Below are 27,844 nucleotides of genomic sequence, written 5' to 3' on the forward strand. Positions count from 1 at the left end.
TATTTTAATATAAAAAGTAGAGAGAAAGAGAAAAGAAATGAGAAAAAAGCCCCAATTCCAAGTATCAAAACCCTAGCCATGAAAGAAATCCCCAATTCAATTTAGAGAAATCTTCTATCAACAAGCATGATAACTTACTCTTAGTTAATGTTTCTAGCCTTCTATTATCAATTTTCATTGCAATCTTCAAAATCCTCTGCTCAAAAAAGCCAATATGCAGTAAACGAAAATACCTCAAGATGAGGTTATCTTTTTTCGAAAAAAAAAAGTTCAGTTTATGCGAGGTATTCCCATCTCCTCTTGTTAGTACTCTTAAGAGCTTCTTCGTCATTCATGGGATTCAGAGTTCAATCAATTAATTGGATTAGAGGATTCATCTTCCTTCCATTCAAATTCAAAGTTCGATTCATGGTTAGGGTTTTTCGGGGAAATCTGTGTTGGGTTCTTCTTTCAATTCTTGGTGTGGGTCTTTGTTTGGTGCTTTTGGTGCTCGTTTTCTCGCTTCCGGCTGAACGAGTGTTCAAAGTTTCGACCAAGTCTCCTGCTAGTCGGGTTCTGTCTGCGGCGGCGTGCTGCTGGTGGCTCTGTCACCATGTGGTAGCTGCTATGGTTGTGTGTTCTAGAGTAGTAGTTGAAGACTTCAAGTCTTCACTCTCAAGGTGTAGATGCTGTGAACATCTTCACTTGTCTGCTCTTAATGGTCAATTCATAAGGTTTTCAATTTCAAGCCGAGTCCCCTATTATGTTCAATTCCCTCAGTTTGCTTTATGTAAGATAAACCACAAGGTATGGTTTTTACCTACTTTAGGAAAAATGTCAGTAGTTAATTTTGCTGTTGTAGTATTTGATGAGACGTTTATCATCTTTCCAGTTAATATGAGGTTTTATCTTCTTTGTCTGTTTTTTAGAATTTCAAGTAATAATGATTTATTCATAAACTTGCAAGCTAAGAAGGATTTTCAATTCCTTCAAAAGACTACTCTAAGTATCTTCGTGTGGATTATTATATATATTGTTTGTATTCCCTTTTTTCATATGTCGTTTAAAGTCAATCTCCATAGCTATGGTTGATTTTGATCTCAACTATTCGCAGCTTGTTCTGGTTACTTTCGGTTATGGAGTAACCACACCTTTATTGTCTAATGTAATGAAATTCAAGCTGCACAGTAAAAATTATTGGATTGGATTTCTTTGGTTGATTCTCAAAAGGTTTTTCTTTTATAAAAACTCCGATCTAGGCTACAGAAGCTATTGGATTGGAATTTTTCACTCCATTCTAGGCTCCAGAAGCTATTGGAATGGAGGTAAATGTTTTTGTCAACAAGTGCCAATAGAAGGCCTTGGCTGTTTTGGGCCTCAGAACGTTGTTAAAGAAATATACGCTATCTTTTTGGAAGCTATTATTCATTTTTTGATGAATAAAGTCAGTTTGTTTGCTATTCAGGATGTAATGCTATCATTTAAAATCCTGTGTAGGGTTTTCAATGTCAAAGAGCCTGGAAATCAGAATTTTTTAGCATGTTATGATTGTTTTGAGAAAGTCATTGTTATTAGGTCTGGCAAGGGGCAGAATTTAGTTAAGTCTAGCCATCCAAATGTCTATGTTTTATGATTATTAGTAGTTGGAATATAAGAGGTTCGAGGAGGCCTTTAGCTATGGAAGAAGTGAAAGTTTTTTGCAAATCTAATAAAGTTAATATTATGATGCTACGTGAGACTAAAGTGCCAACTCCTCCTTCTGAGGGATGTGTAAGGTACTGTGGATTTACTCATTTTCACTTCCTTCCATCAATGGGGTTAGCGGGGGGTATGTGGATCATGTGGAAGAATGATCGTTGTAACCCTTTTGTTCTATCATCCATTAGTAAAGCTTCTCGGTTTTGGGCTTGCAAAATTCATCTATTAGCCATTAACTTTAGCTTTATTGCCATTTCTATTTATGCTCCTCCTAATTATAATTTGAAGTATGAATTTTGGGATGAATTAATTAATTTTATTAGAATGCTCGAAAGCCCTTTCATTATATTAGGGGACTTTAATGAGTTAAGTTCCCATTTAGATAAACTAGGTGGGGCTGAATTTAGATTTTCCAGATTAGCTATTATGAATTATTTCTACCCTGCTATCGAATGTGTAGAACTCCCTTTTGAGGGGAACCCTTATACTTGGCAAAAATCAAGAAGTGGTCCAAATAATATTTTGGAAAGACTAGACAAGGGGGTTGCGAGTATAAGTTGGCTAAATGCCTTCCCAAATGGAAAAAATATTCATCATCTTTTCACTACTTCTGATCACTGTCCTATATCATTGGCCATCAAAACCCATAGTAATCTAAAAGCTCCTCCTTTTAAATTTGATAAAGTGTGGACATCCCGAAAGGATTTTGATGTTCTAATAAAGAAAAATTGGTGTCAAAAATTTCAAGGTTCGAATATGTATTGCTTAACAAGGAAGTGCAAACTTTTAAAGGAAAAGGCTAAAGATTGGGTCACTACCAGATTTGGCAATGTAGCAAGACAATTAAGTACACTTGAAGGAAAGCTAGTTAGAATTCAAAATCAATTATTAGAGCAAAATGATTGCCCTCAATTAATTAGACAACAAAATTTGGTTTTGGCTAAGCAAACAAAATTGCTAGAGTTTCAAGACTCTTATTGGAAAATCAAGGCAAAAGCTAATAATTTAAAATTTGGGGATGCAAACACAAAGTATTATCATGCGTGTGCTTCGATTAGACGAAATCGTAACTTAATCACTTCTATTAAAGATCCGTCAGATCGTATAATTACTCAACCAAAATTAGTAGAAGAATGTATTACTAATGCGTTTAAGAAAAGATTTTCTAAGAATATGGATTGTTGTTTTAACTATGACTCTGATCTTTCTTTATTAGAATGTATAATCTCTAAAAATGATAATATAGAATTATGTGCTGAAGTATCGATAGAAGAAGCTAAATCTGCTCTGTTTGACTTAGCACCGGATAAATCTTCGGGTCCAGATGGTTTTACTCCTTTCTTCTTTCAGAAGTATTGGACTCTTGTGGGAAACTCAGTGTATAGGGCTATTAAAGCCTTTTTTCACTCAGGAAATTTTTTAAAGGAAATTAATCATACTTTTATCACTCTAATTCCTAAAATTGAAACTCCTTCTAACCCAAATCATTTTCGACCTATTAGTCTTTGCTCAACTATTTATAAAATTATTTCAAAAATTATGGCTAATAGATTGAAAGTAGTGTTGGGTCGGATTATTCATCCTTTACAAGGGGGTTTTGTCCCTGAAAGACAAATTCAAGATAATATCTTATTAGCCCATGAAGTGTTTCACTCTTTTAAGAATAAAAAATAAAGAGAAGGTTGGTTAGCTATTAAATTAGATATGGAAAAAGCTTATGATAGACTAGAGTGGAGCTTTATTTTTGCAACCTTTAAAAGATTGGGCTTTTGTGAGAAATGGATTAATTGGCTCCGCCAATGTATTACAACGGTGTCCTTTTCCGTATTGGTAAATGGTATTCCTGGAGATATGTTCTTCCCTTCTAGAGGGATTCGTCAAGGTGATCCTCTATCTCCGTATATTTTTATTCTATGTGCAGAAATCTTAGCTCGCCAATTGTTTCAAGCTAGTTCTATAGATTCTAGATTGGTAGGAGTCACTCTTGGTCATTCTAGAGTTAATATTCCTTTCTTAACTTTTGCGGATGATACAATGATTTTTGCAAAAGCTAAAGTAGAAAGTTGTCATGCTATAAAATCTATCATCAATAAGTACTGCTCAATGTCAGGCCAACTTGTCAATTTCCATAAATCTACCTTTCAATGTACTACTAATACCCCAACAGAATTATTAAGTGTTTTTCAGAATATTCTCCAGATGGAAAATTCTCTATCACTAGGTAACTATTTGGGTTGCCCAATCATTAGTAGCAAGGTCACAACTGCAACTTTTAGTTCTATTCAAGAAAAAGTCTCCTCTCAACTTACTAAGTGGAGAGCCAACTCTCTATCTCAAGCGGGTAGAGCTATTTTAATTCAGTCTAATCTAGCTTCTAAAGCTAGCTTCCAAATGAAAAGTTTTACCCTCCCTCCTTATATCCTCTCTTCTCTAGATAAAAACTATAGGAATTTTCTTTGGAATAAAGATCCGAATTCTAAAGCTCCTAATTTGATAGGTTGGGATAAGATTTGTACACCGAAAAAAATTTGGAGGATTGGGGTTGAGAAAAGCTAAAATTAATAACTTAGCTCTTCAGTTTAAACTTCTTTGAAAAATCATTAGGATGCCTAATAACTTATGGGTCAAACTTGTTAAGCAAAAATATTTAAAACAAGACACTTTATTCACTTATAAAACTAAAGCTAATGTATCATGGCAATGACGTAAACTAATGACGCTTCGTACGCCTTTCAAACAAGGTCTTAGATGGATGGTGGGGAATGGAGAATATCTCGTTTTGGAATGATAATTGGGTGTTTAATTACCCTATTAAAAATAAGTACTCCCCTACTATTGGGTCAGAGGAGTTGATGGTTAGCTTTTTCATTACAGATGATGCTCAATGGAATAAAGATCTTCTCTTAAATTATGTTCCAATTAATGTAGTGGACGATATTCTAAAAATTTTTCTTCCTTATAATAGAATGGCAGATAGAATGTTTTGGGGTCTTACTGCAGATGGAGAGTATTCGATTAAATCAGGTGCTGCTCTGCTTCAAGGTTATGGACTAGATCCGCCCAACCAGGTTAGTTATGCTTGGATTTGGGGGTTGTCCATCCCACCCAAGATTAAATTCTTTTTGTGGAAAATTTGTCAGAATGGTCTCCCTACGAAAAAGAGGTTAGAAATGAATCATGTTTTCCTTCCTTTAGAGTGTGTTTTTTGTAACTTTCACTCTGAAGATGACCATCATTTATTTCTTGACTGTCCTTTTATGCATGATGTTTTGAAGTAGTTAATGGCAATGGGTTTTTTCCCCCCTTCCTACTTATAATAATGATCTCTCTTTTACCGAGTACTTTGTCAATCTTAAGTCTTGTTTGACTCTTAAGAACCTCAATTTCTATGCTGTTGTTTGGTGGTTTATTTGGTATGCTAGAAATTGAATCACATTTCGTCAGGAAAGTTTTTCGCCAGCCAAGTTAGGGGCAATGATAAAAGCTTATATGCATAATCTAGATTGTTCCGATTCGAATGTTTATAATTTGGGTTATAATCAACAAGTTAGTAAAGAAGCTAAAAAGCCTAGGCCTAATATTATTTGGTCCCCCCCCCCCCTCCTCATGATTTTGTCAAACTTAAATTTGATGGTTCTAAGTTGCAGAATGGTAGCACAACTTATGGTTTTGTTATTAGAGATACTATAGGGAATCTTTTGCTTAGTGGTGCTAAAGCCATTGCTGATAATAATTCTATTTTAGTTGTCGAGGCCTGGGGTCTTAGAGAAGGTGTTAGGGGAGCGCTCTTTCTAGGGCTAGTAATATTACTATTGAGGGTGATAATCTTTCGGTTATCCAAGCTATCAAAAGAATTTGGAAAATTCCCTGGTCTATTCATGCTCTTATTAATGATACAACGGAAGATTTGAGAAAATTTGATAATTATAATGTTCAACATGTTTTTAGAGAGGCTAATTTTGCAGCCGACTGGATGGCACATCATGGCCATTCCATTACTAATCTTTGTTACTGGTTTGAATCTCCTGATATTGCTTTTTCCAAGATCATCCGTAAGGATGCTTTAGGGTGGCCTGTTAATTGGGATCCTCCCTAATTTCTTTCTTTCTGGCTAAAAAAAATAAAAATAATAAAATGGAAGGGGTGACATAATTGGGCCTGCTCTTATCAATTTTTCCTAAAATTAATTTAACTAGTATTTATTCAAAATATGAAACTGATTGATGCGTTTTAATAAGTTGGGTCGATTTCCGTTTCATTTAGCTCCCTTGTCGGTTTGGGAGATAAGACCCAAAACCCATTTGAGCTGTCTCGACACTTCTCAAGCCAGAAAAAGGAAATCCCTCATCCTCACCATGAAACCCAAACCCTTACTCCTCTGTCTCTCTCCTCTCCGTATCTCTTTCTCCTTCCTACCTACTGATGCTTCCTTCTACAATCCCACATCACCATGGTTTCAGCTCGACGTCTCTTTGCTTCACTGTGGCTAGGCTTTTCTTCTTATCTTGATTAAGGGTGTTGTATAACCCCTTGCCAATCCGACTTGCGTCGACCCGGTTCACACTAAAAATAGTGTGGACCAGGTCCAGGCACGTGACCCGTTATATCACTTTAACATACACTATATCATTTTAACATACACTATATCATTATAACATACACTAAATCACTTTAACACACCCTATATCACTTTAACATACACTATATTACTTTTAACATACACTATATTACTTTAACATACACTATATCATTTTAACACACATTATATCACTTTAACACACCCTATATCACTTTAACACACACTATATCACTTTAACATACACTATATCATTGTAACATACACTATATCATTGTAACATACACTATATCATTGTAACATACACTATATCATTGTAACATACACTATATCATTTTAACACACACTATATCACTTTAACACACACTATATCACTTTAACATACACTATATCACTTTAACATACACTATATCATTTTAACATACACTATATCATTATAACATACACTATATCACTTTAACATACACTATATCACTGTAACATACACTATATCATTTTAGTATACACTATATCATTTTAACATACACTATATCACTGTAACATACACTATATCATTTTAATATACACTATATCATTTTAAAATACACTATATCATTTTAACATACACTATATCATATCAATATACACTATCATAAACTCACGTGATATGGATCGGGTGCACACTAATTAGTGTGCACCGGGTTCATATTAGTTTTTTTAACCCCTTGCTCGCGTTTTCTCACTCAGTTGTCGCTATTATCGTTGTTGCTTGCGCTGCTGCTGGGTGGTGCTCCGTCACCACCGCACATCGCTGCTACCGCTACCTTCTTTCTTCGTTCTCCTTGTGGTTCAATCCCTCCCATGTTCGTCCTTGCTTGCCGCTGCTCTCGCATCACTCGCGCTGCCTTGCTGTCGCTGGTGCTGCTATTGTGTTGTTGTCGTTGCTGTTCCGGTGGCTACGTGATGGTGGTGTTTTTATTGGTGGGTTATTGTTGCTGCTGCCGTGTTCTTTCTCCTTTGAATTTTGTTGGTGCTGCGTGTGGGTGGTGTCGCCTACACCGACGCGACCGCTAGGTGGTGCTACGCTAGGGTGTTGTCCTATATTGTTATTAGAAATGACTATTGAATAGACTTTAATAGTTAATAAACCTGAATAGTTTCGTCCCATAAATTTAGAAAGGGATTAATCAATTACTATTAATAATATGAAGACGACTGATGTTAGTTACTAAATTACGGATTAAATTATTAAGGATGTGTTCAATAAAGAGTTTCAGTTCAATGACTATAAAGGGAGTAATATGATAAGTTATGTTGTTTAATTAGAATCACTAAGCTAAGTTAATAATTTATATTACTAAAGTATAAAGGAAAAATTGTTTTAAATAAGTAAACCTTTGCGCGCTCTTCCCATTTTAAGTCTACTTTTTTATTGTCCCTGATTGAGTTATGCTTGTATGTCTGTTTTCTTTTATTGAGTTTTAACCTATTTGTAACTTGTTTAGTAGGTTGCTTATGATATGTGTTACGATGTCCATTCTTCTAAAACAGGCGAGGGAGGCGAGGGTGGGGGTGGGACATTGTAACACGTATCATAATTAACCTACTACATAAGTCACAAACGGGTTAAAACTCAATAGAAGAAAACAGACATACAAGCCTAACTCAATCAGGGATAATCAAAAGGTAAACTTAAAATAGGAAGACCCCGCAAAGGTTGACTTATTGAAAATAATTTTTCCAAGTATAAATTCGTAGATCACATACATATACCTGTGTAATCTAATTGGAATGGGGTCGACTCGCTCTATATGAATATGAGTATGGTCTGTAATTGGGTTTATTGTTGATTATGTTAATAAGAAGTCAGTTAAGGGTATAACTTGGATCATATTTAGTTACTTATAATCAACCTGTGATCGATGAATAGTATCATGCTTAGGATTGTTCACTATTGCTTTGTGATGTTTATATGCATTCAATGGTTCAATATGTACTCATCATAGCTGATTGTGTGTTATTATGTGTTTGTTGACCTGCGATGAACCATTGATACTACAATGGGGAGCAGACTAGGTGTACTAGTGATGGTGCATGATATCGAGCATACGGGGGATAATCATTAGTATTTGAATTTTAAAGATTTTAATTAAGTACTATAAGATTACTATGATTTACGAATTGATTTGTGGTTTGAATAAAAGAGGTCGTTGATGTTCCCCAGTTGTAGTTACATTTTTATTTCCGCTGCTTTTCAGTTTTCGAGACAATGATTTGAGTTAACGTTCTTTCTTATTAAGCCTTGCGTTTCATCGCGGCGGTGACACTCCCAAAGTCGATGCGACGTAGTAGTAGGCGTGTATGGATTTTGGGGGTGTTACAGCCCTGACCCGAACTGGGCAGGTGACACGCACGCGTGTGGTAACACGAATCACCACATACCCACTCAAAGGTACACAACTCAAAGGGTAGAGGAAGAGTAATAGTTATAAACCTTACTCTTCCTTTCTATTCTTTCAATGTGGGACAAAAGATAAAATAGACTCTTCATATTCTTTTGAAGCAAACTTTTGAGTTTTTACTATAAACTGCAACAATCCCCCCACATGATTCAAAGGAAGAAAATAGAAAGAAACAAGGCTGAAAAAAGATGATATGGGCAATAGATTCTAGGTTTTGACGTATCAATGTCTTATGGACTTGAATTAACACTTATTGTATACAATTATGTCTTACTGTCGTAATAGGTAGATTTATCTTTGAACCTTTCTCGAAGTTAACAAAGCATAATTGTGCACTCAACCTTTTTCAAATCAGAGAACGTTCTCGCAATTGTAATATCGGTGCCCCACAATTAGCCTGTATTCTCATGAATGCTCTAGAGAGCCTAAGCCTTATGACTCTCATAGGGGATTGGGCGTAACCCCCACATTCAAATCGGTAAGTTTATCAAGTTTGTATGTCACAAACCACCTAAAATAAGGCTATGAAATTATTAAGAGCTTTATGCTCAACCTCACACATATACTAGTAGGTTAAAACAAAATACTACATCACTTTTATTAATAGGAATGGTAGTAGTATCTAATAGCTTGAGTTCTTTTGTGATTTCGTTTGACCCTTTGAACTTAGGAATTTCTAAGAAAGGTATCCATCACAATTCACTCCACAATAGGCTTTAAACCCATTCCTTGTGCTGACTCCAATACCATTTTTCTACAAAGGCCTTTGGTTAGAGGATCAATAATATTCCTTCTGACTTTACATACTCGAGTCACAACATATTATTTCTAATTAAATTGCTAACTACGACATGATATGCCTTCTCTTTCCATTATAGGCTTGATTATTCGCTATCCCAATTGCTACTTGCGAGTCACACAACATATAAAGTGATGGAGATGACTTCCCCCACAATGGAATATCAGCAAGCAAACTCCTTATCCATTCAGCTTCTTGACCTGCCAATTCTAAAGCAATAAACTCAGATTCCATTGTAGATTTGGCAATACATGTTTGTTTTGATGATTTCCATGATATAGCTCCTCCAGCAAGAGTGAAAACATAACCACTAGTAGATTTACTCATCATTATCCGACACCCAATTAGCATCACAAAATCCTTCAAGAACACAAGGTGTCCTTTGATAATGTAGACCCCAATTGGTAGTGCCTTTTAGATACTTCAACAATCTAATCAAGGCAACCCAGTGCTCCCATTAGGATTGTGAGTATACCTGCTCAATCTACTAACAACATAAGCTATATCAGGTCTAGTATAATTCATCAAGAACATTACATCTCCAATTATTTTTGCATATTGTTCTTGTGATATACTATCACCTTTATTCTTTTTCAAATGAATACTAGAATCATATGGGGTTTTCACAGGAACACAATCAAATTGATCAAATTCTTTAATATTTTCTCAATATAATGAGATTGATTTAATTCAAAGATATCCCATATCACGTTCTAATAATCTTTATTCCAAGAATAACATCAGGCTCTCCTAAATCCTTCATCTCAAAACAAGAATTTAGGAAACTCTTAATTGCATTTACTACATCTATCTTAGTCCCAAATATTAACATCCATCCACATATAGACATATGAAGACACAACCAAGTTCATCAATTTGGAATAAACACAAGCATCAGAATCATTTACCAAAAAACCATTTGAAGTAATAGTTTGATGAATTTATCATACCATTGTTTTGGTGCTTGTTTTAAACCATACAAAGATCTAATAAGCTTGCATACCTTGTCCTCTTGACCAGGAACCTCACATCCTTCAGGTTGCTTCATATAGATCTCCTCATTTAACTCACCATTCAAAAATGCAGTTTTCACATCCATTAGATCATGAATAGATGCAAGTGAAATTAATGCTCTAATAATGGTGGCTACCTTGGTCACCGGAGAATAGGTATCAAAGAAGTCTAACCTTGTTTTTGGCGATGCCCTCCAACTACAAGTCTAGCCTTATACTTGTCTAATGACCCATCAAGCTTGGATTTCTTTGTAAAGATCCATTTACTACTTAGGGCCTTACAACCTCTAGGAAGGTCTCACAAAATCTAAGTACTATTACTCATAATAGACTCTATTTCACTGTTAATAGCCTCTAACCAAAATCTTGAGTTTACAAATCTCATGGTCTCAGCATAGGTTCTCGGGTTCTCTTCCAATACAAACGCATTGACATCTTGCTCATCTAAGCACACTTTCTCATCTAGAAAGGTAGTAATAAAATCAGGTCTGAAACTAGACTCAATTCTAGTTCTCTTACTCCTTCTAGGTTCTAAGGTATCACTAGATTATGTAATGTCATGATGCAAAGTAGAAGAAGATGCAGCAGGCAAGCATGATTGTATACTAACTTTCATAGTCAACATCCTTGACTCTCTAATAGGACTAAAACCAAATGCATCCTTAAGATTGAATTGGTATGCAGCACTGTTAAAGCATGACCAATAAAGATACCATCTACAATCTTAGGTCTAATTTTACTCCCTTTGAAACTCAGGAAGTCTTATCTTCCTCAAACACCCCCACAGTTTGAGGTAACCCAAATTAGGCTTATAGCATAGCCTTTCCATAATGCACAGGGAGTCTTATCTAACTCATTATGGGAAACTCCGTTAAGAACATAGCAAGCAGAAAGAATAGCCTCACCTCAATTGTTGGTAGGCACACCTGAACTAATAAGCATTGCATTCATTATATCCTTAAGAGATCTATGTTTTCGCTCAGCTATTCCATTCTGTTATGGGGTATAAGGAGTTGTAACCTCATGAATAATCCCATTAGACTCACAAAATTTCTTTAGGGAAACTCCATCATATTCTCCACCCCTATCTGATCTCACCCTCTTAATCTTAGGGTCCAATTGGTTCTCAACTTTGGCTTTATAGATTAGAAATTTCTCTTCAGCCTCATCATTATAATTCAATAAATAAACCTTAGTATAACGTGAAAAGTCACCAACAAAAGTAATGTAATACTTCTTTCCTCCCCTACTCATGGAATTCTTTAAGTCACCTAAGTCACTATGGACTAACTCTAATAAAGTAGAGGTACGAGACACATTTTTGTTGAATGCTTTCTTAGGGTGCTTAGCTTCTACACACACTTCACATTTATCAAAAGAGGTATTGCTAATGTCTGGAATAAGACTAAGATGTTTTAGCCTCTTAATAGATGCAAAATTCACGTAACCTATTCTAGAATGTCATAAAGAAACAAACTCAGCAATATAAATCGAAGCAGTAAAGTTCTTATTATCAATAACAACATCCAAAACAAAAAGTCCATCATTACAAAAGCCTTTACGCACAAAAAAAAAACTTTTGGTTAACCCAAGTTTATCAGATTCAAAAGCTAAATTGATCCCAACTTTGTTTGAAAGAGAACCAGAAATGAGGTTTCTACGGATTCCGAGGACATGCAAAACATTTTGCAAAGCAATGGTTTTCCCGAAAGTTAATTTTAGGAAAACCTTTCCTTTGCCTAAAATACTCACAGTGCTTGAGTTGCTCATGAAGACGCATTCTCCTAAAACTTTGTTGTAGTCCTAAACATTTCCTTGTATTGGTGCAAATGTGACGGGTTGCACCCATGTCCACGATTCATTTGGAAACATTGCTTACCAAATTGACCTCGAACACCATGGCAGCAATGATGTCATCTTCAGCAAGGTTGGCTTGAGCTTTGTTGTCTTTTGCTCTGTTTGGAGCTTCCTTTCTTTGAAGGCAATCCTTGGCAGCATGCCCATACTTACCACAAACGAAGCAACTTCCCTTAAACTTACCTTTTCCCTTGAAGTTGTTATAGTTCTGCCTTGTACCATGAAATTGATTTGGACCCTTACTGTTTGGTCCTTTAAATGCAGCAGCTTTATTTTCCACAAGATTAGCAGAAGAGGAAGAATGATCAACCGATTTTCCTTTGATTTGGATACGGTTCTGCTCCTCAATCTTAATGTAGGAAACTACTTCCTGAACGGTAAAAGTCTTTATGTTTATGTTTCAAGGAATGAACAAAAGTTTCCCAGAAAGGAGGTAATTTCTAAAGTAACAGTTGGTTTGAAAAAGATCAGGAATTGTCATACCCTCAGCCACAATATCAGCACATAAATGTTCATACTCATGAACGTGATCTAACACATGTTTATCATAAGAAATAGTAAATTTTAACCAACGACTACAAGCATATTTCTTAGTTCGAAAATCATCAGAACCATACATAGCATTCAAAGCATCCCAAATATCCTTAGCATTTTTCGACTTACTATAAATCATATGAAGGGCATAAGTCATATAATGCAGTAACATCCCACGACAAGTCTTATTGTCTTTCACAAAATCCCTAACAGAATTCTCAGGAGCAACAACATTAGACAATTAATAATTATCTACCCCAATTTAACCCAAGAAAAATTCCATCTTATCATACCACATCTTATAATTTTTCCCATCAAATAGTTCTAACATAGATATATCAGGGACAAAGGGATTGGTAATAAAGACAATATTAAAAATACGCACATTATCATTAGGAATTTCACCAGCCATAGTTTCGTAAAACATATACAACAAATTCAGCTTTAGAATGTAGGAACGCAAACTGGTAACAATTAAAACAAACTTATCTATTAATCGTGACTTGAGAAGATCACTGTTCTAAAGTTGAATTTACCCCGTAACAATACACGGTCTCTGTGTTTTCGGTGTTGACAGAAAAACAAAATTGAGAGCGATCTTGAATATTGCCCAGAATAATAGAGGAGAAAGAAAGAGAAAAGTAGATGTGATTGTATGTTCCTCTGTTCCCAATTAATACAAAAACACTAGTATTTACAGGGAGAGGAAAACCAAACATCGTGGGAAAATGGTCAATAAATGGGAAGAATAATGACAACGGATCATGAGAGAAATTAGGGAAAAAACCGAAATATTAAGAGAGAGATTAGGAGGAAAACGGTAACTTAAAACTGATAAAAACGGTCATTAAATGCTGGCAAATAATTGACCCAAAAAGATAGTTAAGTTTATTTCCCATGGCCCATGGCCCAATAAATGGGAAGAATAATGGCAACGGATCATGAGAGAAATTAGGGAAAAACTGAAATATTAAGAGAGAGATTAGGGAAAAAACAGTAACTTAAGACTGATAACAACGGTCATTAAATGTTGACAAATAATTGATCCAAAAAAAATAGTTAAGTTTATTTCCCATGTCCTTGGCCTAGATCGAGCAGGCAGCACGCATGTGTTGTAACACTAATCATCACATACCTACTAAAAGTCTCATTGCTACACAACTTAAAGAGTAAAGGAAGAGTAATAGTTACAAACCTTACTCTTCCCTTTTATTCTTTCAATGTGGGACAAAAGATAAAATAGACTCTTCATATTATTTTGAAGCAAAGTTTAAACTTTTGAAGTTCTACTGTAAACTCTAACAGGTCAATCACACACTATCATGTGCGTAACACCGTCTCAATCCATGGCTTCACCAACTCAAGTACAACCATGGCTAGAAAACCACTTCAGCATTCACGTTATAACTACAATACTATTAACTGGATATAGACAACCTAATGCAATACTCTACAAGTTTTCCTATCAAAGTCACACTCTCATCACAATTCACATGCATCCAAAAGATGTACTACCATATCTTATGTCAAATCATCCATCTATGTGTAAGTCATGTCTTTACAACAATGTTCCTCGTGATTATTCCTGACAAAAAGAAGTACAACAATCCCAATTTAGAGCTAAGCAAACTAACTTTCGAATCAATTACTTATCTACCAGCAAACTAAATATAATCTGCTTAAAACTTAAAAGCAACTCTGGCAGTAGATTTTTGACCTAATCTTTACGTACATGCATGATAATATACTGTCGGCAGTAAAAAAAATGTAATAAAATTATGTTTTAGTTTACGTATAAAGGGAGCTAGGATGCAGGAAAAGAAGTACGTTACAGTCTTTTATTGTTACTATTACGTAGACTTGCATTACTTTAAACATCATCGATGTCATTTTTTTTCTTGTACATCATATAAATTGGTGTGAAGCCAAAAAGAACTCTTTAACAGATCAAAGTGAGAGGGAGATCTGAAGATGATCATAGAGAGAGAAAGATGATACTAAATTAAGTATGGGGGAGTTGAAATAAAGAATTAAGGATGATCAAAGAAGAACAATACCACGTGGCTAAGTCTTGCCTTTGGTAGATTCTATAACAAAGGACAAAACTGAAGCATGGGATATTATTATCTCATTGCATTTTTTTTTTGGGATCAATTATCTTTCATTCACTTTCATGTCTCCTAGAAAGAGAAAGAGAGGAAAGAGAAGAGATAGAGAGCTTGAAGTGAACGTTAACAAGAATCATATCATGAAAAACTAGTAAATAAAATGAGAGAATGAAAAAGAGCAAAAAGAGCAAAAGAAGAGATTATATTATATACATATATATAATATAAATTTTTAGAATACAGTAGGTTGCTTTTCTTTTCATTTGGTTTCTTTTTGTTTTTATGTCTTTCTTTTTTGTTTTATATCATAATGTCTTCCTTCATATAAGCTCTCCTAGCTGCAGTCTTTTATCTCTCTCTCTCTCTCTACTTTCTCAGCTTTTCTCACTTCTCTGTATGTAAGTGGGGACTAAGTTAGTTAACAATTAAACCAGCTAGCTAGTGTACTATTTATAGTAAGAATAGTTTGGTTGGTATTGTGTGATCAATGGCGCCTGTTGCATTACCTCCAGGTTTCCGTTTTCATCCAACAGATGAAGAGTTAGTGGCTTACTATCTTAAGAGGAAGATCAACGGCCATAAGATTGATTTGGAAATCATCCCTGAAATTGATCTCTATCAATTTGAGCCTTGGGAGTTGCCAAGTATGTCTATAAATCTATGTCTGTTTATATGAACTCTTCGTTGAAAGTACAATTTTGCATGAAAAATTATACCCAAAAAGGTATTTTAAGGTTCATCCTGTTGTTTCTAGGAAATATTAGTTAATCCTTAGTTAGACAGCCTATTTGAGAGATGGAGAAAAAAATGCCAATTGAATCTTTTGTCAAATGCAGCCTTTAAAGTGATCACTTTGTTAATTGCAGCTTTTTCATTTCAAACTTTTCAATTGCAGCCTCAAATAAATCAAACTCTTTTATGTTGGAGTCCAAACGCAACCTATTTTCACGCCTTTTGGAATGCAACTTAAAACAGTTTGGTGTATTTGAAGGTGCAATTGAAGAGATTAAAATGAAAGGACTGCAATTCACAAAGTGACCACTTTAAATGCTCGCATTTCGCAAAAAAAAAAATCTAAAATGTAAGAAAATTTCCTATTTTTAAGAGTTCACAGTGGTAGATTCAACTTCTTTTTCTTCCCATTGCTAAGCCTCAATTTTCCTAATTCACCCAAAAGTAGCATTGATGAAGCTCAAACGTTAATTTCATGTTTATTTTTAATTCTTCTGTTAAATTTTGCCTAACCCCTACTAAGCATGATTTATTTAGGTCTAGATTCCTAACTGAATAACAAAAAATTCATAAATTTATACGGATGGTACTTAAGTTACTGGTAGTTAAAAGGTTTGTAAGTGTATATAACTACTATATTAGTAGTGTAAATTGACTAGTGATAGTCATAAATCTATACGGATGGTAATTGACAAAGAAGGAAGATCCAAATTTTTTTCATGCATAAGTGAGTGAGTAGCTCAAGAATAAATATAGTTACAAGCATGACAGTTTATTAACACTGAAAAAATTTGAGATCCAATTTGTCAGCTGTTAGGAGTTTAGACCTAAATAAACCATGAAATTAGTAGAGATTAGGCAAAATTTAACAGAAGTACTAAGCCAAACATGAAATTAACGTTTAAGCCTCATTAATGCTACTTTTGAATAAATTAGGAAAATAGAGACTTAGTAATGAGAAAAAAGAGAGTTGAATCTACCATTAAAAATTCCCACAATAATAAGAGCCTACCATTGGAAATTCTCAAGATTAGGAGCCTATCATTGAGAATTTTTCACAGTACTAATTGTAATGATAATTCAACTATACCACAAAAACTTGTATTCTCTCCATATCTCTCTTTACGAAAGTTTGGAACTCTAACAAATTGACAAACAGTTTCCAGTTTGTGTGTCAATGTTTGAACGTTATTTCAACACCATATCAGCTAATTGCTAGTTGCTACTGTATAACAAAAAGAAATAGTCAAAGGTAGCACATGACCTAGAGCTACATAATTCGCTAAACTCAAGGAACCTGCGATTTAAAAAGAGAACAGATAAATCAAAATTAGATGGAGAATTGCTTTCATATCCTTTCCAGTTAAAGATGTATCTCCAATACCTTTCGTTTACAAACCATATTGTGCAACACAAAAAATACGTTATTGTGGTATGTTGGTGATCAGCGTAAAATTTTAAGGCTTAATTAGTCTACTTCTTTTGTTATGTTTTCGACACATATAATTTTGTGGGATCATATTAACGCATTGAATTAGTACATTGTTTACAGCTATTCTTCTTTTGGGATACTTGAGTACTTCAAATGGAATTCATAAATCATACTACTATATGCAGTAGCTTATAGTTGAATGGTAGAGAAAAATAAAGTAGCAGAGAAGAGTTTTTATGCAGGAAATGACCATTCTCTCCCTCGTTTGCTAGTCATCTCTTTAATTCTGCTGCATGATATATATACTATTTGTTAAGTTGCACAATGGTCAACATCAAAGTAGAATTACTTGCTTTTTTGCTGTCTATGCTTTTCTTCCTTGACAGGGCTTCTGAATTCTTCCATCATCTTCTTACTTTTCCCTTACTCAAGCTTAAGCCATCCTACAAGTTAGGAAATATATAAAATAAGTAACAATTTTTACATTAATCAACTCAAAATTTTATTATTTGAACCAAGCAAGTCCTAAGCATTTTCACTATGTTGTTAGGCGATAATGAATTGAAGTAATAGTAATTAATTTATAATTTTGTATACAAAGTGTTATGTTAATATCCATGGTAATGTTTGTGGAGAACGTCTTTTTTCACAAATTTTCAACACCATCAACTAGACCACTACCACTTCAGAGGATGTATCAAGAGATTATGAACTTAAATAAGTTCCAATAAATTAATAAGTTCAATCGAGTTCAACTAAGTTCAAACAAGTTCATCAATTAAGATAAGCTCATGAGAATTTAGGTGAAATAAGACACCTTAATTTGGAATCATTTTAAAGAAATTTAGCTGATCGAATTTGTTTCACTATCAACATTGTAGATCTCTAACATATATACCAATGAAGTACGTCTTCATAGTACTGTTAACGGTATCATTAACAATAATATGAGAAAGTTCAAATTCTAACTAATTATAGAATGTGGCCAACTATATTGACATGAACTAGAAACATAACCTTGTTTCTTATCTTTCTATTTTTAACTAAAGAAACATAACCTTGTTATCTTGGGACAAGGGTAGTAGCATCATTTTAATTTCAATAGATAATTTGCGTATCTTATTCTTTAAAACTAAATTCGAATATGAAGTATAATATTATATTGTAGGTAAATCACTACTGCCAAGCAATGATTTGGAGTGGTATTTCTTTAGTCCAAGAGATAGAAAGTACCCAAATGGATCAAGGACAAATCGAGCAACAAAGGCAGGTTATTGGAAATCAACAGGAAAAGATCGAAAGGTGAATTCACAAATGAGAGCAGTGGGGATGAAGAAGACATTAGTTTACTACCAAGGGCGAGCTCCTAATGGTCATAGAACTGATTGGGTCATGCATGAATATCGCCTCGATGAGGGAGAGTGTGAATTTGCTTCTGGCTTGCAGGTGACCTATATATTCATGCAACTTTATTTCTTACAATATATTCGCTATGGTTTTAGAAAATTGTTACACTTTTATTTTTTACTCATGTCAATGCAAAACTTTAAACATTAATATTAATATTTCTATCTTTATATTGCAAAAATTATAAAAAGTAGATATTTATAATGTGTATAATAAGACGAATCTAATATTTATAAAGTGCATATTAAGACTAATCTAACAAAATCTCACATGACTATATTTTTTTTTTCTCACATACAAATCACAAACAATGACCATCATGAAAGTTGTGAAAAGTAAAATATATCATAGTGTAACAATTACAAGAATAACGGAGGTAGGTAAGATATATATATATTAATATATTAAATAAATCAATTTTTTTTATAGTTTTTATAATAAATTATTCATAATATTAGTGATGAAAATTTTTATGCTGAAAAGTCAAAGGATTATAATTAAAAATATAAAAAGGACATATAACATTAAATAAATACTCTCTCTGATTTGTTAATCTCAATTCATTTTATAATCTACACGATCTCGAATACACATATTAAACCAATAATTTCTTTAGTTACATCTACAAATATTATAAAATGTTAATATTCTAAACGTATACATTTTCTATAGAACTTCTACATCATAAAAAAAAAAAAGAAGTAAATAGTACTTAAGAAAATGAAAGTAGCATTCTCATCATATCAACTCTCTAACAACTTTAAGTTTGCTAAATATATATCAAATAAATACTTGGGATTTTTTTGTCTAAACAAAACATTTTGTTGATCCCTCATGAATCATGATGCTTTTGCCTTTTTGACGCTTATATACGCTTTAGGATGCCTATGCACTATGTCGAGTATTCAAGAAAACTCCAACAACCATCTCAAATAACATTGCAACATCACCTCAAGAACATTCATTCACCAGCATAGTTCAAATGGCAAGTGATCAGTCGTCGAGTATCGACATATATTCCGAGGGAAGATGCGACGATTTTGAGAGCTCCGATTATTCAGTTCCCATTGAAAGATGTTCAACCAGTTTCACTCATGGATCTTCCTCTTCTTTGTGTGACATTGGAGATGGCCAATGGATGCAGTACTTAAATGAAGAAGAATTTTGCTAATTCATTCATTTGTTATCAATTATCATATCATATGTTCTTCATGCATGTCTCATATTCATATTGGATAAGTTATGCATGAAGTGATTATTATACTAGTAACTATATATAATTGTATCTTCATATATTTTTTCCTCTCATACTAGGTGAACAAGAGGGATTGGTTTTTTGATCATCTGATCAAAATGGTTTGTATCACTAGTTAGGTACTTTGACCCTTGTGAGTTGTGAATTGGGTCCCACCTACCAAGTGAGAAAACTTTGGTTTACAACAGAAGCATTGTATCTGTATATGCTACAATTTTTAAACTGAACTATCCGTCTATGTAAATTGGAGGGGAGAAAATATGTTTATAATCTAATAGAATAGTATATATTCTGTCCATCCCATAACATGTGTGTTACTTTTATGGAATCCATGAAGGGATACACTCGATCAATTTCACATCTACATGCAAAGTGATTAGTGGGTAGATGCAAGAGCATGGAGACCAATAAGGTAAGAGGATGAGCAAAAATAGAAGTGTTGTGAAATCGCCAAGATGGTGAGATTTCTAAATTATTGAATAAGTCCAAGAGAAACTAACAAAGCTTTTCTTTCATATACGAATAAAAGATATTACAATGTTAAATTTTGTAATATTTGAAAATAAACAATTACTATAAAAAAAACACCATTCTAATTTATAGGGAATTCCATTAAATATCTATAATACACGCCTAAATATGCTACTATTCACATTTATACAACAGTGAGAATTGAGGATATATAACTTTTAAATCCAACTTCACTTCGAGTTCACAAGGTTTTCCAAAACATTCAAGGAACAACGAACTAGTATGTGGTCTGATGGTCTGACATTAGGATAAACTTCAAACGAATAAGTTAAGTGTTGCAGCCAATTAGTTAAGTTTTTCAGAAAAAATCACTCTGCATTTATTAGTTGAGGCTACAATAAATCAATTAACCTAAAAATCATAACTATAAGCTGACTAATAACTACAAATCCTAAAATCATGATTTCATTTAACCTAAAACCATGGATTTTGGCTACAAAAGCATAACTATCAACCTATTATCCCATAACCATCACCCAAAACCATACTATCAACTTATCAATCAATATACCATAACCATTAATCTAAAATAATAATTTTTGACCCAAATCTTAATTATTAATCCAAAATGTAACTCTTACCTTTATAGCCATATAACCAATAATCACAAAATCACAACTATCAACCCAATATATTGACTAAATAATCATATCCCTCAATAGTATTGAACTATACTTATTAACCTAAAACATAACTATCAATCTTGAAAAATAACTATTAACCTAAAATCAAAATTAATAACCATAAAATTGTAACTATATAAAAAAATCACAACTATTACCCTTAAAAGTATAGCTTTTAGTCAAATTTAATAGTCTCAAACCAAAAATTATAGATATTAACTTAATAATCATAACATGTAGGTGGTTATAAGACTGCTAAAGAATTTTGAAGCACATAAATCAAAGTTAAGTCAATATTGTGTTTAAAAATTTGAGATGTAATAATGATTTTGGATTAATAGTTATGACATTTTAGTTTTATAAAAGCTACGATTTGGGATTAAATATTATGACTTTCAGGTTATTGGTTATGTTTTTGAAGCTAATAGTTATGATTTTCGATTAATAGATATGATATTTGCATAAATTGTTAGGAAAAATTGACAATAATAGCCCCAACTTCTAATTAATCCTTAGTGGTTCAGTTTTTGTGTATGTTTTATGAAAATGAGTCTTGTTTAACCGGAAACTGCTCAAACATGTTAAAACATTTGTTGACTTTTTAGGGGTGGGGTTGGCAAGGGAGGGGGTTTCAAGGGTGGGGGGTGGACAGGGCAAGGGGTTCCAAGGGCGGGGGAAGAGTGCTTTCGGGGATAGGGGAGGTGGTGGCAGGGTAGGGGAGAGGATTTTCGGGATAGGGTAGGTGATTTTGGGGACAAGGGAGGGGTGGCAATGGAAGGGAAGGGATGGCGGAGGTTTTGGTTTCAAATGTTGTTATTAAACTATTAGCACCACTTTTGTAAAAACATACTCCAAAATTGGGACGGCTTAGGATTAATCATAAAGTTGGGATTGAAGTTAGCGGAACGCACATAGTTGGTATTGTTCTTGATAGGTGGGTTAATGATTATTATTTTCTGTTAATAGATATGCCTTTTTGGTTATTTATTAGGAAAAGTTGACAAGAACCATCCCAACCATGGGCGTTCCGCCAATATCAGTTCCAAATTTCTATTAATCCTCAACAGTCCCAACTTTGGGGTATATTTATAAAAAATGGTTTAGGTTAGCTAGCTAGTAACCGGTCATACAAGTTAAAAACACGTGTTGAGTTTTTTTCCATAAGTAAAAGGAGGGAGTGGTAGGGAGTTCTAGGGACGAGGGAAGGAGTGGTAAACTGGCAGGGCAGGGGCAGAGGTTGCAGACTGCGATTGGGAGGGAATGGAAGGGGGTTTTGGGGTAGGGGAGGTAGTGGTAGGACATGGGAGGGGGTGGCATAGGTTTTTGTTTTGGATGTTTTATATGGTGTAGCAAGTCATTAACCTGCTGCGGCCACTTTTGTAAAAAAATGATGCATAGTTGAGACTCCTAATATCCTTAGGTGGGACTAAAAATAGCAAAAACATCAATAGTTAGGACGGTTCCCGTCAATTTATCCAAAAAAAATTTGACTTAACTAATTAATTAAAGCACGTAACTATAGATGCATTGATTTTTTTTACTAGGCTTACTTCAAGTAACTAATTAGTCTGACGTTAAGCTTAAAATTAGAACGTCTTATTAAAAAATTTGCCTTAAAATAAACCCTCAACTCCGAGAGTGAGGATTATGAGGGTTCGAAACTGGATGAAGTGATTTAAGGCACCAAGCCCACCTCCAATACCATGGCGAATTGGCGATCAAGATCAGGGAGGCAAGCTAACAAAGAATCCTTTGCTTCAAAAATGGTGGAGTTAATTGGAGAAAGGAGGGGAGGCATAAGAACTCGATAAGGTAACTAATCAATTACTGAATATTTTGAATTTTGGCTGCAAGCGACTGTAAGGTACGATAACTAAACTAACTAAAAATGGATCTTATAGTGTACTTCCAAGTAGAGGTGTCAATTCAGATCAACAATTTAGTTATAGTAATATCCAAATAGTTCAGTTCATATTAGTTCAGTTTGTAACAATTAGAATTATTAGTAGTTTATTTCATTTCAGGTAACAAATTTTTCAGTTCAGTTTAATTCGGCTTTTTTCCTTTTCATTTTCAATTCAGTTCATTTCAGTTGCAGTTTAAACCAGTTTTATCCGAATAGTAAAACCAACCAACATTTGAATCCATAGCAGTTAATTATGTTGAGGTTATTTTCAGTTTCGTTTAAGGTTATTTCAATTATTGACGAAAATCACATAAGTTCGACAATAATCGCATCGTTCGGGTAGAAGTTAATCACATTCTTGTATTTGTTTGGGAAAATGGAACTTCGTGTCGGGTTTTAGCCAAGTGTTTTTACAGGTTTGGATAAAACTTAATGCAGCAAATAAGTGTAGTCGGCACTTGCCTCGAAAAAAATCGGTTGTACTGCATAAAAACGTATATGAAAGTGATATCGAGGAATGTGCGTGTATTTTACTGATATATTCGATAATTTGGAATAAGACAAATTTATATAAGTCGATATTCAAACTTTTAGTTGTATGCAAATCACATCATATTTGGTTAAAAAGGACGTCTCATATTAGTATAAAGTCTTATAGACTTCCTCGAAAACGAGTTAGCCGGCCATTTTCGAAAAGCCGATTAGATCAATATCTTTAACTATAATGGCTTACTATAACCATACTAGTCATTAAGGATATTTGCATCTGAAAACTTAAAAACATATAATTGGCTTAAAATAAGTTAATATTGGATCAGATGAAGGTATCTATGTCTGTCGGTAAAGTAATTGAAAATAATTGTGCTCAATTTAACGTAAGTTGAAGTTGTATCCATTTTGATTTTAAAGCATAATATTGGAGAACTAAATCCATATTGGATTATTCAATCAATGTATCAATGTAAATCAATAAGTTAAATCAAGATAAGAATATTCTATTTGAGTTAATTGTTAATAAGTTATAATCATTTTTCTAGACTCGTACATCGAAGCCAAATTGAAAAGACATTATATTAGACTAGATGAATACATCAATGTAAGCTGGTATGATAATTGAAGATAACATTTCTCCATTTTGATATCGAAACATAATATTGAAGTTTAAAAAGTTAGTATCGGATTATTAGATTATTGTATCAACGTGAAACGCTAACCTAATAAATCAAGATAAGAACACTGCAATGTAGTTGATCCTTTAAAAGTTGAAATTATTTTGAAATTCAAATATCTAATTTAACTGAAACAAGGTGATATTGGATTATATAATACTTCCTCCGTTCTGTTTTAAATGAAACATTGTGTGAAATGACACTATTCATTGATCAATTTTGACTCCAATTTATCGCCATTATATAAAGAAAAATATAGTCAAGTGGGATCTTGTTATGTTCGTCTCGATGCATACTATCAAATTATAACTTTTTTATATTTTTTACGTGTCCACAACTAAAGATATTAATGATTAAAGAAACGTGTTGGGTTGCGTGAAAAAGCAAACGTTTCATTTAAAACAGAACGGAGAAAGTATATCAATGTAAGCCGACAAGGTAATTGAAAATACAATTATCTATCAAAAGGAACTTTTATTAACCTTTATGTGTTGCAAATACAAAACATATTACTAAAGCAAAATAAGTTGATTAATGAAGTTGTTATTAACTTATTCGATTAGATGTTATATATGTGAATACATCTAAACACATAAACAAATTGAAATAATTTGTTATTCCATAAGACTACTGTATACTAATATTGGATTAGATCATTATATTCATATAAGTCGATAAGCTAATTGGTGTATATGGTTTACGTGGACTGTTTATGTTAATAATACTTTGTATTATGATATACTCCCTCCGTTTCCTAAAGATTTTCCCTCTTTCCTTTTAAGTGCGTTTCCAAAAGATCTTCCCTCTTTTACTTTATTTCTTATTTGGAATTCTTTCCCCTTTTTACCATCTCATGTCCCTATCATATGGTCCACCATTACATTATTAATTCAATTTTACTCCCTTTCTCTCTATTACTTTAACCCCTTTTTATTTTTTTTATTTATCTTAACCCCTTTATCTCTCCTACTTTACCTACCCCACACCCCACACAAATTGATTCTCATTGGTATCTGTAGTAACAGTAACAAGGAAGATCTTTAGGAAACGGAGGGAGTACTTTGTATTCTGTTTACATTGACCCTTTATGTTAAAGATACTTTGTACTCTGATATACTCTGTATTATCTATTGAACATATATAACACAGTCCTCATAAGTTGATCGTTTTAAGTCAATGAACTAATTGAAGATATATAATTGAAATGAAACAAACTATTATTAGATAAGATCAATTCATGAATGTAAGTCAACATTTTAATTAATTAATTCAAAACACCATTTAAATTAATCGTCTCCATGTAGAATTAATTTCGTAGCAAAAGTTTTAAATTAATTCGTTGTATGCAACAACTAATGAATTGTTATTGTAACACCCCAAAATCCATACACGTCTATGACTACATCACATAGACTTTGGGAGTATTACCGCCGCGGTGAAACGCAAGGCTTATTGAAAAGAAATTTTAACTTATTTCATTGTCACGAAAACTGAACTACAGCGGAAATAAAAATGTAACTACAACTTCGGAATCATCAACGACCCCTTTTTATTCAAACCACAAACTAAGTAAATCATAATAGACTTATAATGCTTAACCAAAACGCTTAAAAGTTTTAAGACTAATAACTATCCCTCGAATGCTCAACCTCATGCAGCAACACCAGCACACCTAGTCTGCTCCCCATTGTAGCATCAACGGTTCATCACAGGCCAACAAACAACACAATAACACAAAATCAGCTATGTTGAGTACATAGTAAAGCATTGAGTACATACGAAACATAAACAAAGCAATAAGGATCATTCATAGACATGATACTACAATAGCCTTACATTCTTTACTTTTTATTTAGTGGGCGGCGAACGGGCACCGTCATCTTATAGAATCACGAGATACTTAATCCTTAATAGGCAACTTGGTCTATTAGATAAAATGCAAATACGGTCTCGTTCCGTCCCACATCCATCACCTTAGTATGCATACCCCCAAGATCGTATAAAACCTTCAGCCTACTTGAGTTATCAAAAATTACAAGGACATTATTGTCGTCACAGTAGGCCTGCGTAGGAGTGTAGAACAAGTCTTGCACTCTCCCCATAGTTCATCATTTTTAGGGAGTCCAACTACAAGTTTATTGCCAAAATCGTTTCTTAGTATTGTCCATTCATACCACATTAAACATATAATCATTTAATGTTCTTTCTTAGATACAATACTCAAACCTTTACTTCTTGTAACATCCTTGTTACACCATGGAACAAAGAATACAAATCCAATACTTTCATGCTTATGATGTGATAGAATTACGCATAACAATGCTATATATAGATTTCCAATCACAATCATGTTACCAAACAATCTCAGCAATCACAATCGTTCCCTATCATGATTCTAGGTTCCAATAGAATAATTCACAACCTAACATGATACTAGTAATTGCAATTGAACTGGTACGTGTACGTACCTTGTAACGAAGAATTTTCGTTGCCTAATTAAACGTTCCGCTTATGAAATTGGGACCTAAACGAATAAGGGAGTATTTCAGTGATACATCCTTGGTATTATTAACATATAACACGCGACTAACTATATAAACTTAGTATTTCGGAGTATAAATATAACTAATCTTGTTGTTTATTAACTTTTTTTTTTTTTCATAACTCTATTGAACTTAGCGTCATTTAAGAACCAATAACAGTGAGCAAAGTTGATTTTAGTTAGTTTAATAACATAATACCTTTACTAACTCCATTTAAATCCTTATATTCAATACTACTAAAATTAGATTTGAATAACAGGGCTATTATAACATGTTAACTGTAACTAATAATCTGATTTCTTAACTTTACACCTTACTTACTTACAAAACCCTAAACCAAATTTACAACTTAAATCAATTAATACTTTACTCTAATTAAAGCTAAATTAAATTACAACTTAATTATAAAAAGAAATAAGATTATACCACAATAAGTAATACAGGAGAAATTATATAATATACATATTAATTTATATACAAACAAAAAGAAAAAGAAGGTAACCACCGGAACCACCGCCGACTGCCGAGAAGGCGGCGCCGACCAGTAGCAACTCCTAACTGCGCGACGCTCGCGCAACCCTCTGACTCCAGCCACGCCTCGCGCGCAGCCCTACGCACGTTCGAGTGACCGGTGACTTCGCACAACTTGTCACACAATTCGTTGCACCACTCGCACAACGAATCTTCGCCACGAACCCTGAACACCTCTAGCACAAACCCGAACACGTCGAAGGCTGGCACAAATCCTTCGAACACCTCTCGCACACCCTCGGCTTCGCAGGCGCTTCACGCCCACCACACTCGTCGTGCGAACCGCTTGCACAACACACTCGCACAGCCCGACTTCTCGAACAACACACACGACCACGCATGCAAATCGTCCCTCACCATCAAAGGGTATGAGGCTTAGATAGATGAAAAATGGCAAGGGACAAGGAGAGAGAGAAGGGAGAAGCTAAGAGAGAAAAAGAAACGGTTGAGAGAGAGAGAATGAGAGAGATTAGGGTTTCTGATTTTTTATTCTTTTCTTTTTATTTCTCCTCTTTGCTATTTATAGTGTGGCCATCCTATGTTTAATAGGATTTGTTTTATTTTATTTATTCCGGAATTAAAATAAACCCGCTATAATATAATTACGTTATAGTTGTAAGCGTACCCAAGTTGTATTATTATTATATATTTTTTTGTAACTAGTACTAAAATATCTTTCGGTTATATTCTTTATATTTTCAATTTATAAA

The 27,844-nt window shown here is 33.8% G+C and overlaps 1 protein-coding gene across 1 annotated transcript; it reads left to right on the forward strand.

The window, feature by feature from the left end:
- The first annotated feature begins 15,238 nt into the window (after nt 1–15,238).
- LOC104907701 (NAC domain-containing protein 54) lies at nt 15,239–20,117 on the forward strand. Its single transcript, XM_010696670.4, has 3 exons — nt 15,239–15,649; nt 18,338–18,615; nt 19,457–20,117. The coding sequence occupies exons 1-3, from the start codon at nt 15,493–15,495 to the stop codon at nt 19,745–19,747; spliced, it is 726 nt and encodes a 241-aa protein (XP_010694972.2). The 5' UTR covers nt 15,239–15,492; the 3' UTR covers nt 19,748–20,117.
- The last annotated feature ends 7,727 nt before the right edge of the window (nt 20,118–27,844 follow it).

The sequence above is a fragment of the Beta vulgaris genome, chromosome 4, assembly GCF_026745355.1.
Source record: "Beta vulgaris subsp. vulgaris cultivar EL10 chromosome 4, EL10.2, whole genome shotgun sequence".
NCBI classification, from domain to species: domain Eukaryota; kingdom Viridiplantae; phylum Streptophyta; class Magnoliopsida; order Caryophyllales; family Amaranthaceae; genus Beta; species Beta vulgaris.